The sequence below is a fragment of the Mercurialis annua genome, linkage group LG1-X (assembly GCF_937616625.2).
Source record: "Mercurialis annua linkage group LG1-X, ddMerAnnu1.2, whole genome shotgun sequence".
Taxonomy (NCBI): Eukaryota; Viridiplantae; Streptophyta; class Magnoliopsida; order Malpighiales; family Euphorbiaceae; genus Mercurialis; species Mercurialis annua.
This window is the reverse complement of record NC_065570.1, coordinates 46,322,126-46,336,971: the sequence shown is the minus strand read 5'-3', so window position 1 is coordinate 46,336,971 and position 14,846 is coordinate 46,322,126. Positions and strand designations below refer to the sequence as shown.

Sequence of the window (14,846 nt, the reverse complement as noted above, 5' to 3'; positions counted from 1 at the left end):
TACAAATGAATGCGTAGCACCGGGATCAAATAAAATTGATGCATCATGCGAAGATATTGAAAATATACCTTGCACTACCGCATTCGACGCATTCGCCTCTTGAGGATTGATTGCAAAAACTCTAGCCTGCCCTCCGCTAGCAGTTGCTCCAGATCCTCGTCCGCCTGTGGTCCTTCCTCCACCACGATTACCAAAACCATATCCTCTTCCACGTTGTCCATTAAACACATTTTGGTTCTGTGCCTGCCCAGACACTGCAGGATATACAGGTCTAGGTTGTTGAAACACTGGTTGAACAACACTAGCACTTGAACCTTGTGGTCCAGACATAGGACATTCTCTAGAGAAATGACCTTGCTGTCCACACGTGTAACATCCTCTAGTTGCCCAATAGCATGCTCCAAAATGCTTCTTTCCACAAGTATTACATAGTGGTACTGTTCCTCCTGAACTTCGTCCACTAGAACTTGATCCAGACATACTGAACCTCCTATCTTTCTTTCCTTTCTTAAATCCTTTACGATATGGTCCAGTGAACCTATTCGTATTCGAACTAGCAGTTCCTTCTCTTACGAGCTCACCAGAAACATTGATCTTTCCAAATTGGATCAAAGTACTTTCCATCTGACGTGCACTATCGATGATTTGCACCAAATCCTTACTAACATCAGATAGCAATCCAATATATTCGGGTCCTAGCCCCTTAATAAACCTTGAATTCACCCTATCTCTATCCAACATCAGGTATCGCATTGTTATGAACGGACTCCTCATCATGAACATTCTCTTCTTGAATGTTTTCCTCATGCTGATCAGCCATTCTGATCAAAGCACGTCGTCTATTAAAAATCTATCTAAACGTTCTAATCGTATACTATCAGGCTCTACTTACTCCTAACAAGCATACAGACTCGATCCTAAAGCACAGCTGGGAATATTTAAAAACAAATGATGACTTAACGAATGACATGACAGAAACTTATATGTTGCAGTAGACTCTATATATCAATTTCCTAATCCTTAGGTCAACTTAATGTCAAGGTACCTAGGAATCAACAACTTATACCACCTTTCATTACTCTTTTCATATATTAGTAATGGTTTAAGACTATAAACCATCACTTTGATATCAAACTCAACAATGGCCCACTTTCGACCATTGCTCTGATACCACCTTTGTCACGACCCGATTCTCGGCATCGAGACCGGCGCTAGGGAATGGGAGTGGTTGCTCCGAAACCCGTAGCAAGCCTTAAAATACATTAAAAATCACTTAAAATTTTTCGCGGAATTCAAATCATTTACGAACATTTTAAAATCGCAGTTTAAAACGTTCTTATAAAAATTACCATTTAAAACATGCACATAATTTTCTCTTTAATTATTGCATTTTAGTTTCAAAACCATTTCTCTATGGTTTATCATGCATCTCATGTGCATACCATCTTACTATGGTAATTACTGCATTTCACTATGCAGGCCATTTCTCTGTGGACTTAACCGCATTTCATTATGCAGACCATTTCATTATGGATTTAACTGCATTTCATTATGCAGATGCGCTCGCCGCATTTTATTCAAGTGCAGTCGCTCGGACTTTCGCACAGCATTCACATATTACATATTATCAGAGTTTAAGCGTTATAAAATATAAAGCATAAATAAGTCCAACGACTACTAAGGTATCACCGTTCATTATTCTAGCTACTGCAACTCTAGACACACAAAGGAAAGTCATTCTCACTTTATTCAAGTCAGGGATTTCCGGAACAAGAAATTGGAAATCCACACGTCAAACTACTCGCCTGTAAAAATATTAAATTCAACGGGGTCAGTTATAAAAACTGGTGAATGCGTACAACATGTACTAATAAACATTAATATGAAAGCAATGCATTCCAGATTACCGATTCATATGAAACCCTAAACCATGATTCATGTTCCTATATGCTTTCAACACAGGAAACATAAATATTCCACATCATTTCATCATATTCGGGTTAACCTTTTATTTTTCTTTGGCCGTATTTATTTTCTCTTTTTGTACTTTTAGCCAGTCAAATCCGATTATTCTTATTTTACGTATTTGAAAGTCCCAGACTCTTCTTACAATACAACGGATTTCGGCAGTACATAAATACTGTCGCCAATTTCACTTTTTTTAATAAAAGGTTCAACCTCTCAGATCTCGGCAGTTTCTCTTTACTGCCTTTGGTCGTCTATATTCCGTTGCCTCTGAAGATCTGTTCACACAGAGTCTAGGCCGTCGCCTGACTTTCCAGGCCGTCGCCAGGATTCACACAGTATATTCACATGCAACCCATTCTAAATGCACTACCGGTGATCACACAGCACTATTGCCGCCCAATAGTAAGCACGTTTCAATGAATCTAAATCGGTTTCAACACTATGAATAGTTCATGCGATTTAAATTCAAAATAAAATAAAGCATTTGCAAATCATGTAAAGCAGTTCGCAATATTTTTAATACTAATATTTAGCAGTATAAGTTGTAAACACACTCACAGTACTCGCTTATTCCAAATATTAAAAATACCACCCGTCGAATATCAAAACCTTTGCTCGCCGGTTTCCGCGACAAAACTCGCTGGATCTAATTTAGAGATTAAACATTAATAAATGTAATAACTCTAAATTCTAGGATAAACTCTAGACCGACTCAACCATATAACCACATAATCACAAACCAAATTTGATTCCGACTATCTATATCCGCGTCATCGTATTTCTATACGATACACCACGTAGTTTATTTATTTTCAATAAATAAACATAGAATTATAATTCCATTATAATTCTAACACACATTCAATTCACATAATTTTCTAAAATACACTTTTAGAAAATATCAACAAACATATCACAATTCACAAATATCCAAAAATATTTTTCCGTAAAATATTTTTGACCCGGGGCTCGGCCCCCCCTTATTTTCTGCCAAAAACATTTCGGCACTAACTGCTGCCAAATGAGTTTAGGACTGAGCCAACATGCTCTATCCCCTCTACTCATACTCCGGTCACCGTATTCCGGTGGTTTTGGCCGGAAAACTCAAAAACGCTTAAAACGCTTAAAAATCCATTTTAAGCCATTTTAACACCGAAATTCATCAAAATTATTTTCAAATACATTTTTAATTTTTATCTTGTAAAAACAGCAGCCCAATATTTTTAAAATAATATTTTCCATTATTTTAACCATTAAAACCGAAATATCAATTAATAATCAAAACCGATTATTAATCCGTCAAAACACCACACAAAAATCATTTAAACTCCACAAATAATTATCAAACATATTTCATAAATTTTTCATGAATAATTTCTGCCCAGAAATTAAAATGACAGTTTTACCCTTTTTAGAACAATTTTGGCCGAATAGAGTTATTAAAAATTAAACCCGATTATTAAACCGCTAAAAATTAACCATCAACCATTTAATTAACATCAACCACAAATATAACTCATACATGAACCAATTTATTTCCAGAAATTAAAAATCAATTTATTTACCCTTTTTAAGCTATTTTTAAGCTTTAAAACAATTAAAAATCGAAACCCAACTAATTAAATTAACACCCGAATTAATTAACATTTTTAATCCACAAAAGTTAAACTTTAAAGCATATATAAATCCCAACATATAGATCAGCCCAGAAATTTAAATAAATAATTTAATTTTCACGGAAAAATTATTTAAAAACCGAAACCCATTAAACTAGCAATTAAAACCAACTAATTATCCATCAAACATCACATATAAACCATCCTATGCATGTTTCTAAGATTCAACCAACATCAGCAACTAAAAACTAAGATTTGAGCTTGAAATTATACCTCAAACGAACATGCAAACACACACACACGATCTACGTAATATTCCCGACAATTTTCGTGAAGAAAGTTTTGAGAGAAAATCAAAGAATAAAGCTTGGTGTTTGTGGTTATGGTGTATTCGGCACCCACAAGAAAATGAAGAAGACAATTGAAGACTTGGGCACCAAGTTTATGTAGGAAAATATCTAGATATTATTAGGTTGTTCAATTATTTACAAGTTTGCCATTATGGCATTCTTGTAAATAATTCGAACTCTAGGTGCAAAATAAACTCAACTTTACCAAATATTCAAAAACATTAAATCATATCATATGGGCTGAGTTAAAATATTTTTGGGCCTTTAAAAATATTTAAAATAATTATTTTTACGGTTTTTAGTGAAAAATCACAAAATTCACTTTTAACACGTAAAATTGCCAAAAATCACATTTAAGGCAAACACATAGCAAATCACATTTTCACCCATATAAATTCATCACGTGAATTTATTCACTATTTCCGAGGTCCTAATCAATTAAAATTGGACTCTAGCGAAAATAAACACTAAAAATTCTACGGGGTATTACAGTTATTTACATACAAGGCGGGACGCTACAACAGACGCGGTTCTCTTCGTTTACTGTTCTGCCTTTGCATTCCTCTGAGGTTCACTCACGACCATCGAAGGAGATAGTGATATTGTATATTAGTGGACGCGCTCATTTTGTTAGGTTGAATTTGCAGGATAATTTTCCTGTCCCACCAATTCCCACCCTGTGGTTCCAGCACAGGGACCATACTGTTCAGTCTTGGCATACTTTATATGCTAACAGGAGAGAGCAATGAGATAGTTTGATAGGTATGGCAGATTGAGTTGATTGTAAAATGTTTATTCGGTAATTATGCTGACTGTGTGTTTAATTATTATACGTGTAATATTTTTGAACTCCACAGTACGTAATATTTAAAAATGTTCATGAAATTGCATAAAAATAAAAACGTACATAATATAAAAAAAAAATCTCTAGAAACTAACATCTAAAAAAAACAAGTCCATAATCAGAAAAAAGTACTAATAATATAAACATACAACATATACTAACAGCACTCAGTCAGCACTGCGCCAAGCGGCAACGACTCTCTCCAAAGTAGTGCTGGCCTCCTCCGTCTCAGTCTCCAACTCCGGAATGCCGTCAAATTCGCAGTGCTGTCTATGTTGGGCGGTAATCGTGCTGACTTTTTGGATGAAATGCTCGAACTCGGTGACCATCAGCGTCATCCACTGTAATACCATAAATAGACAAGTAAATTCAATATGTTAAATATATGTAATATTCACTAAATTATAAAATGAAAACTTACATAATCGTTGTTGCTGCGGGGAGGATGTCGTCGTGGAAGATCTCTGCCAGGAAGGATACGGGGGTGCGAATGGCGCTCGAACCAGTCCAGGTACGCTGGATGGCATCCTCCAGCAATAACGTGGGCTTCCTCAAATCCCATTAACGGCAGCTTGTACATGACCGGAAAAGCGTTCCACATGTCAACCGCAATCGTCACACTCATGTCCACAGAGTACTTGAGTGACTTCCAGGACCTAACAACCCCTATTGGCCGACAAATTGGCACAGGTACAGTCTGCACATAACCCAGCTGTCGCAGCACCCTAGACGGCATGTACGGCTCGACAATGTCCCGGTACGCTATCCAGCCATAATATGCAGTGTGCTCTGCGCTGGCAGCAGGCTCGCCGCCAAAAGGGAGCCATGTGATCTGTTAAAAAATTACAAAACAAAAATTAAAATATAGCGATCGTAATAAAATAAAATTTAACTAATAAATTAACAAATTTACATACCTCCTCAGCAGTCAGCGTGTCCAAACGAGCTCGCAAGGACCGAAGTCGGGTGGCTGAACAATCTGACGCAGTAGCACTCCAGCTAGAAGCTCGAGGAAGATGAGACTCGATCAACAGCCGCTCTCGCTGGGGCCAGAAGCATGGAAAGTACTCATAAATCCATGTCTGCAGCAGTGTCAGACACCCAGTCAAACCCGAGCAGTCTCCTCTCGATGAGATTCCAAGCTGCCGATAGAGATAAGCTAGTGTAGCTGAGCCCCAGGAAACTGTACTCGTATCTGTGACTCCGTCCCGCACCTCCCATATGGTTGCAGGTCTAATCCGATGGCCACTCTTGTCAGTGAATAGAGTGCAACCTAACGTCAACCAGATCCAGGCTATCGCCTCCACCTCTGCAGTACGGCCATGCCTACATAAGCTGATGATCGACTCAATCATCACACCTCCCTGGGCAAAATGCTTGCTCGTCTTACTCACTAGATCCTCTGGTGAAATACCTAAAATCTGTACGCAGTAAGCCATCAGCTGAGCCTTATTCGGCTGACCTGAAAACATAATTTTGCAATTTAAATTAATATCACGCAATAGGTACAGTAAATTTCTAGAAAAAATTGGGCAGCACTTCCCCTAAAAATGAGCATCACCCATTTTTCAGGGAAGTCCTGCAAAGAAATTACAATTGGCAAACCAAAACACAATCCACATTAAACAACTAATTTGTCTAAATATTTTATTAAATAACCTAAAACAATTAACTTATCCTAAATAACATTAAATTTACCTAACATAATAATGAGACGTAATTAAAGAATCATTAAACCTAATAAATTACAAAATCTCAAATTAAATATTTTAATAATAAATTTTAATTTTAACGTAAAATTTAAATGTGAAAAATATAACAGAATATCGCACCTGAAACCATAGCCCCAGTAACTGGAATCCGAAGAATATGCCACACGTCATGTAATGTGATGGTCATCTCCCCGAATGGCATGTGAAAAGAGTTTGTATCTGACTGCCATCGCTCCACAAATGCAGAAAGGAGCGGGATATCTAGATGATCAAACATGATAAACGGGAGATGTGATATCTCAGTCCCGTCTATCAGCACCTTAACCTCCTCTGAGGCCGTCTCATACCACTGTCTCAGCTTCTTCAGAGCTCCATGTCTAGTCTGACACTTCAGCACGCCTCTGTCCGCCCCATCCCATAGCCGAGAAGCGACATGCCCGAGAAAACTAGGAATAACAGTGTCATCCTCGGGTCCACCAGGTACTGGACAAGTAACGGTCCACACGTCAACCTCTTCAGGTCGTCTGTTCGACCCTGAAAGTAACATTAAACATAATTAAATTACATTTAATTTTTTTAACAACATTATTAAATTAATTATAATCATTTAATTATATTTACCTGATGACGAGTCGCCAACGAACCGACCACCTGCACCCTTTTTCCGTTTAGAAATGTAAATTTTTTCACTTGGCTCGTCCTCTGAGCTCTCAAAATCATCAGACTCTCTAAGATCCTCAACAGAAATGCGGACGTCATCGGGAGAAGTATGCGCTTGTTTCTTCCGTCGAGCTGAGGCAGAAACTTTACGCGTCGTAACGTGACGGACTCCCGATCCCCCTAATTCTGGGGTCAAAAACGTCTTCCCCCTACGCTTTCCGCCCTGCAATTATAATAATTTAAATTATAGAAATAATATATATTAAATTAAATAAATTTCTAAAATTATTTAATTTATTTTAAATAATTATTTATTTTATTGTTTTTTTAAAATAAAAAGCAATAATTAGATTTAAATTTTTATTTTTTTTAAAAAAAAATTTCCAATTTTTTTTAAATCCCGGAACGGGCGTCCGGCGTCCCCTCCGGAAGGGGGGACGCCATTTCCGGCGTCCCCTCCGGAAGGGGGGACGCCATTTCCGGCGTCCCCTCTTCCGGAGGGGACGCCGCACGTTCCCTCCGGAAGAGGGAACGTGGGCAATCCACGTTCCCTCTTCCGGAGGGAACGTGGGATTTCACGTCCCCTCCGGAAGAGGGGACGCCGGTTTCCGGCGTCCCCTTCTCCGGAAGGGACGTGAAATCCCGACGTCTCTTTTTTTAATTGTTTTTTTTTAAAAAAAGATCGAAATTAAAAAAAAAAACTTACCGGAGGTTGTCGATTTCCATCTCGTTCGAAATCCGACATTTTCGTAAAATATGAATTTGTGAAAAGTTGAATGAGTTGAGAGGATTTAGGTTTTTTGTTTATCAATTGGTTTTCTATTCAAAAAGTGAAAAGGGCAGATATGTAATGTGGCTGTGCGGTACTAAGTAAAAAGGGGCGGTGTTTAGCAATCCAGAAAAAAAATTAATAATTATGAGATTTATGAGGCTATAAATATACAAGTGAAAATGTTGGCACCAAAATATATACGGTGGATTGATTCATTAAAATGGTAAACTCCAAACTCTTAATCAGTCAGGTTCAGAAATTTTAAGTGATTATACATGAAAAATATATATATTTTTCCAAGTAGATAATGCTATTGAAAGATTGCCACCTGAATTGTTAGACTTTAAAATGAAGAAGACAATGAAAGGGTAGAGATAAAACTCAATATTATTGTGGCAAAAGCCAATATGATGGAGTTATGTCAAAATCTAATAAGGAAAATTCAGAAAAAAGTGGGTTAAGGTGAGTTGACTTTAGGAGAAGCCACCTATAGTTGAATTTGCTATATGATATATCTTGAGAAAATTACAAGATAATCCCAAAAGCGGAAGAACTTTTTACTAATGTTAAATTTTTAAAATCTTTTCAGGGAGCACATATTTTACTTTATATTTCCTATGTCCCGTTTAAGAAGTCCCATATTCTATTTTGGGATGTTCTATTTAAAAAGTCTCATTACTATTTTTAGAGTACTTTTCCATTGAATACCCTATTTTACCCTTATTTTAGTTATCTTAAAAGAGTTCTATGGAAAATTCCACTATCATTAATAGGAGCAAAACATGAAAAAACATGAAAAGACAAGAATAATTAATGTTTTCTTAATATATGTGTAAAGTCAAATGGGACCTCTAAAGTGTGACGGAGGGAGTAATATTTACTCTTTCAATAAAAAAGCACTACATGTCCCTATAATAATCAGTTGGACTGATGCGTCAGACAAAGCAGCTTTTACTTTGTTTTAGTCTGGAAAAGAATTACTGTTCCTTTTAATGGATCAAATTCAAATACTTTTCCTTTTTATGTGAACTCAATATTTCATATTTTTATCTTTTATTATAAAAGCGAATGATTGATAATATAGTATATTACATATTCTATAAATAAATAAATAATTTAATAAGATATTGTAATATTTACTAATGCTTTTAAAGTTATATTTAATTTACAATTTAAAATATCATAATTCAATACATTTAAAATAAATTATACTATATAGGTTAAAATAAATAATTTACTCAAATAATAGAAGTAATATAACTGAATTTTAATCAAAATTAATAATTAATTTAATGATTTTTTTATTTCATTAGATATATCAAAAAAATTATTTATATATTTCCTTTCAAAAAAATTATTTATATATTTATTTAACTTATGCCAAAAAAATAGTCTGTTTTATATAAATTTAAAAAAAAAATTAATTTTAATTTCAAAATATAAATAATTAAATTAATTAAAAAATACTAATATTAATTTTAAAAAAATATATCAATAAATGAATTAATTAAAATTTTAAATTGTTATTTTTTTTAGTTTCATCAATTTAATGGAATCAGCCGATGTATATTTGATTCATACAAAAGACATTTGAAAAATATATTTGATGCATCTACGATACATATTTGATACATCTCCAATACATATTTAATACATTTCAAATACATATTTAATACATATTCGTTGTTCGACACTTTTTCCTTATTTTTATGTCTTTTTTAGGTTTTAGTGCTAATATTTTTATACATCTCAAAGATTTTATTTACAATAAAATTTTAATTCTTAAAAATATCATTTAAAAAATATTTATATAAAAAAATCTATGGTATTATATCATCACTTTTTAATTCGATAATCCTGATCAAGTATTGAATTTTCATAGGCCGGGATTTGTCTCCATTTTAATTTCTGAAATCTTGGTATTTCTATATTTAAAGATATATTTCAAATAAATATTTTATACATATCTAATACATCTCCGACAAATATTTATTACATATCAAATACATTTTGGATACATCGTTGATACTTTTTATGAATATTTTAGATATTTTCTTTCGATTATATATTTAATTTTATGAGATGATGTTTTTAAAATGTATTTAAATTTTTTTTATATCTTATTTTCTTTATTAATCAAAATGTAAATGTATATATTTTCTAAAAGTACAAGTATGAAGTTATGATACAAATTAGATACATCATTGATATTTAATGCATACGTTTTCTAAGCATATGTTACATATTTTTTAACTTTATATATGTTATAAACAATTTTTTAGCCACATTCAAAAGATATTTTTGCAAATTTTTATATTTTAAATAAATAATTGTCAAACTACAATACATGTTAGATACGTCTTTGATATATAATTGATACACTTTCTGAGCATATGATACATATATTCTGACTTGAGATATAAATACCTTTTTAGATAAATATAAATAATGTGCATGATATGTCTTTCTAGATATATTTTATTATATTTAAAATGTTTTTTTTATAAAACAATCGAATTCGTACATGTTTATTTTTTTATTAAACAAAAATTAAGTGTAAAACTATAATTAATTTTAGATACATCCTTGATATATAATTTATACATTTTTTGAGCATATTATGTATATATAATTTATACATATCAAATCATGTTACGCATAATATTTTTAATATGAGACTTACTATAAATTCATTTTGAATACATATTATATACTTTTTAATGCATTACAGATACTTTTTTTAATATATATCAAAAAAATTATATACATTCTCTTTCAAATAGATATTAATTTATGAGATGTGATTGAAATATTTGTTAAACGTTTTTGACGGAGACATCATTGATACATTATTTGTATATGATAGATACATCTTTTTAAATACATAATATATGACTGATAAGTCATATATAAATTTTATATTTTATAAAAAAATCAATGATTATTAAACATATATTTATTAATTTTATAAAATATTATATATACACATCAAATAGAAATTATATATATAATTTAATTTTTTATTTAAAAAAAATAAGATTTCAATAATTTATAAAATTAAAATATATAAAAAAAATTATCATATTTATTCATCAATTATTATTATATTTAATGATATTGTTTTCAATTAATATAAATTTAATTTTTTTTGAATAAATATTGTTAAAATAAATAAAATAATTGATAAAACAAATGCTATTTTATATGTGGAAAATTAAAATAAACAAAGTAAATTAAAAATATGGGAGGAATATGAAAAGTATTTTAACTAAACTTAGAGTGGAAGAGAGTAACTTTTTCTCTTTCAAAAAGTCAACAGACCAATTAAAGAAAGATTGAAATTAAAAATGAAAGCTACATGGTCATGCTAAAAGAAAAATCAAAACTAGCGTGGTGTAAGGGATGAGTGAGGCTGACACGCGCATGTGAGCAGACTGACACATGCTGATGAGCGTCAGCTTGTCTTTATATTTTTTTCTATTCTTTTTGAAGATTGAGCTGTCAATATATAACTGGTTAGGTATGAATGTAAACATTTCATATTTTTTAATACACGCGTAAATTATATACATTCTCTTTCAAATAGATATTAATTTATGAGATGTGATTGAAATATTTGTTAAACGTTTTTGACGGAGACATCATTGATACATTATTTGTATATGATAGATACATCTTTTTAAATATATAATATATGACTGATAAGTCATATATAAATTTTATATTTTATAAAAAAATCAATGATTATTAAACATATATTTATTAATTTTATAAAATATTATATATACACATCAAATAGAAATTATATATATAATTTAATTTTTTATTTAAAAAAAATAAGATTTCAATAATTTATAAAATTAAAATATATAAAAAAAATTATCATATTTATTCATCAATTATTATTATATTTAATGATATTGTTTTCAATTAATATAAATTTAATTTTTTTTGAATAAATATTGTTAAAATAAATAAAATAATTGATAAAACAAATGCTATTTTATATGTGGAAAATTAAAATAAACAAAGTAAATTAAAAATATGGGAGGAATATGAAAAGTATTTTAACTAAACTTAGAGTGGAAGAGAGTAACTTTTTCTCTTTCAAAAAGTCAACAGACCAATTAAAGAAAGATTAAAATTAAAAATGAAAGCCACATGATCATGCTAAAAGAAAAATCAAAACTAGCGTGGGGTAAGGGACGAGTGAGGCTGACACGCGCATGTAAGCAGACTAACACATGCCGACGAGCGTCAACTTGTCTTTATATTTTTTTCTATTCTTTTTGAAGAGTGAACTGTTGCGGAAGCTCAATCGATTACGCTAGCGAATCACGTATTGTGCTAAATAATTATACCGGAAAATTCCCAGGAAAGAATGGTGGGTCACAGGCGGACCACTTAAGTACCAAACTCCTTAGACAGAATTTCACACGATATAAATAACTTCACAATATATAACTCCAACTAGCCTGAGCGTTAGCTAATAAATAAACAATAAAGAGAACACCAACCTTTTAACGAGGTTCAGCCAGAAATGACCGGCTTACATCCTCGGGCACTGCCCAAAATACTCCACTAATTGTTTGTAACAGAATACAAACTAGAGAGAGAACCAACTAAGCCTTAGGAGTTAATAAGGCTTGTTGTGGGATGAGTTTCAATGGGTAGAGGAGACTTCCTTTTATAGGCTAAGGAAGTCCTCACCCCTCCACTCCTAAGCAATGTGGGATTTCTACACTATATGTATATAGCTCAACAATTACAAGTCCCTTTTCTAAACAATGTGGGACAAGTCTAAATTGAGCCATATCCAACAAATCTCCACCTTGGCGAATTTTCTCTCTACCATCTCGGACTATCTTCAATAGTACCTTCAATTACGCTTCAAAAGCGCCAACTCTCAACTGTAGCAGTCAAGTACCAATGTGGGATAATCCCACTTCAACACTCTCCCTCACGCATAGCATGACCGAGCAGAGCAACCAATCCCCCCTCACGCATCGCGTGGGCCGGGCCACATTCAAATCTCAAATATTGAGAACACTAATCAAATTCAAACAATGTTTGAACTTGACTGCTTTCACAATCTTTGTCATCATATGAGCAGGAGTTTCCATGGTCAAAATCTTCCGAAGTAGGACTCCACCTTCTTCAATAACCTCTGGCACCAAATGATATCGAACATCAATGTGCTTCGTCCTTGCATGATGAACTTGGTCCTTCTCTTCAATTTCCAATTCACCAAACAACCCATGAAGCCAAATTGCTTCCTTAACAGCTTCTGCACTTGCCATGTACTCTACCTCTATGGTAGACAAAGCAACTATTGGCTGCAAGGTAGACTTCCAACTAAACGACGCCTTTGCTAGTGTAAACACATAGCCCATAGTCGATCGCCGTTTATCAACGTAGTCCGAATCATTGTACCCAACTACATATTGACCATCTTTCTTGTCCTGCCCAAATATTAGACCAATATCCACAGTATTCAAAGTATACTGTAGAATCCAATTTTCATCTCCAGCCACCTTGAGTCCATTTGGCTGAGTCGAATTGATTTCCCCATCCAAGAATCCATGTAAAAACACTGTTTTTACGTCCAACTGAACTAGTTCCATATTCAAATGTGCTACTAAGGCCAACAAATTTCTAATGGAAGAATGTTTAACAACTCGAGAGATAGCCTCAATTCCTTCCGTCCAAATGTAGCTTTTAGCTACCAACTTTGCCTTATAGCCAATATCATTCTTGTTTGGAAATCCTTCTTCATATATCCAATTACAGGGACGTAGTCCCTCCAATAATCCTTGAGTTGCAAGAACCGTCAAGAATTTTCCACCATCATGCCCCAAACGCCAATGCCAAAGACTGATTTCTTCTAGCTCATTATCATCACTAGAAGCAACTATAGCCGACCCAATAATTGCATTACCCTGATAGTAATACAAGTTATTGTTCTTCCGAATTCCTTTCATGACAACCTGTGCACCCGAGAATACCTTCATAACTCCATTTACTGCAGTCACAACAAAGCCCTTTGATTCTAGGACTCCTACAGAAATGAGCTTTTTCGTCAAACTCGGTACATAGCGAACATCTTCCAGAATCCTTATTGACCCATCATGGTTCCTTAAGTGAATTGAACCAATTCCTTTTGTCAAACAAGGATTGCCACTTGCTGTGTAAACAACTCCACCTTCTAGCTCTTTGAAGTCAACAAACAATTCCCGATTGGGACACATATGATGACAACAACCCGAATCTAGAAGCCATTCAATAGGAGTATTTACCGATGACACAACAACCAATGAAAGATCTGAATCTTCGTCGTCACACTCAGCTACATTCGAAGCAAACTCAGCTTTTTCTTTATCAGTCTTGCCTTTATTCTTCAATTTGGGACAATCCCTTTTCCAATGCCCTTTCTCTCGACAAAAGGCACATTCATCTTTCTCTGGTCGGGACTTTGATCTCCCTTCCTTCCCAATTGTTTGGCTTTTCAAACGGCCTCTAACAATCAAAGCTTCTGCTGCACTACTAGTGTTTTCTTTCTTATCTTTTCTTCTCAATTCATAACTATATAATGCAGCGCAAACTTCGCTAAGAGACACACCAACCTTCCCATGAAGTAGAGTAGTTTCAAGAAACTCAAACTCTTCAGGAAGTGATCCCAACAACATCAAAGCCAAATCTTCATCATCAAACGTCACATCCAAATTCAACAAATCGGCTACTAATTGGTTGAAATTTGTGATGTGCTCATTCATAGTAGTACCTGGGAGATACGTGAACCGAAACAGCCTTTTCTTCATGTGAAGCTTATTCTGACTGTTCTTTTTCAAGAATTTCTCCTCCAATGCTTTCCACAAACTACTTGCAGATGTTTCCTTTGAGAAAGGATATTTCTGCTCTCTGGAA

At 33.5% G+C, this 14,846-nt stretch overlaps 1 protein-coding gene and 1 long non-coding RNA gene across 2 annotated transcripts; both read right to left on the bottom strand.

The window, feature by feature from the left end:
* Positions 1–1,360: 1,360 nt before the first annotated feature.
* Positions 1,361–4,101, bottom strand: LOC126655076 (uncharacterized). Its single transcript, XR_008791071.1, has 2 exons — positions 3,858–4,101; positions 1,361–2,614 (listed from the first exon to the last, which is right to left on the bottom strand). It is a non-coding gene; the product is annotated as an uncharacterized LOC126655076 (long non-coding RNA).
* An 844-nt stretch (positions 4,102–4,945) lies between these two features.
* On the bottom strand, positions 4,946–7,895 carry LOC126671541 (protein MAIN-LIKE 1-like). The gene is made up of 6 exons (XM_050365320.2): positions 7,857–7,895; positions 7,112–7,373; positions 6,611–7,024; positions 5,696–6,240; positions 5,200–5,610; positions 4,946–5,119 (listed from the first exon to the last, which is right to left on the bottom strand). The coding sequence occupies exons 1-6, from the start codon at positions 7,893–7,895 to the stop codon at positions 4,946–4,948; spliced, it is 1,845 nt and encodes a 614-aa protein (XP_050221277.2).
* Positions 7,896–14,846: the final 6,951 nt, after the last annotated feature.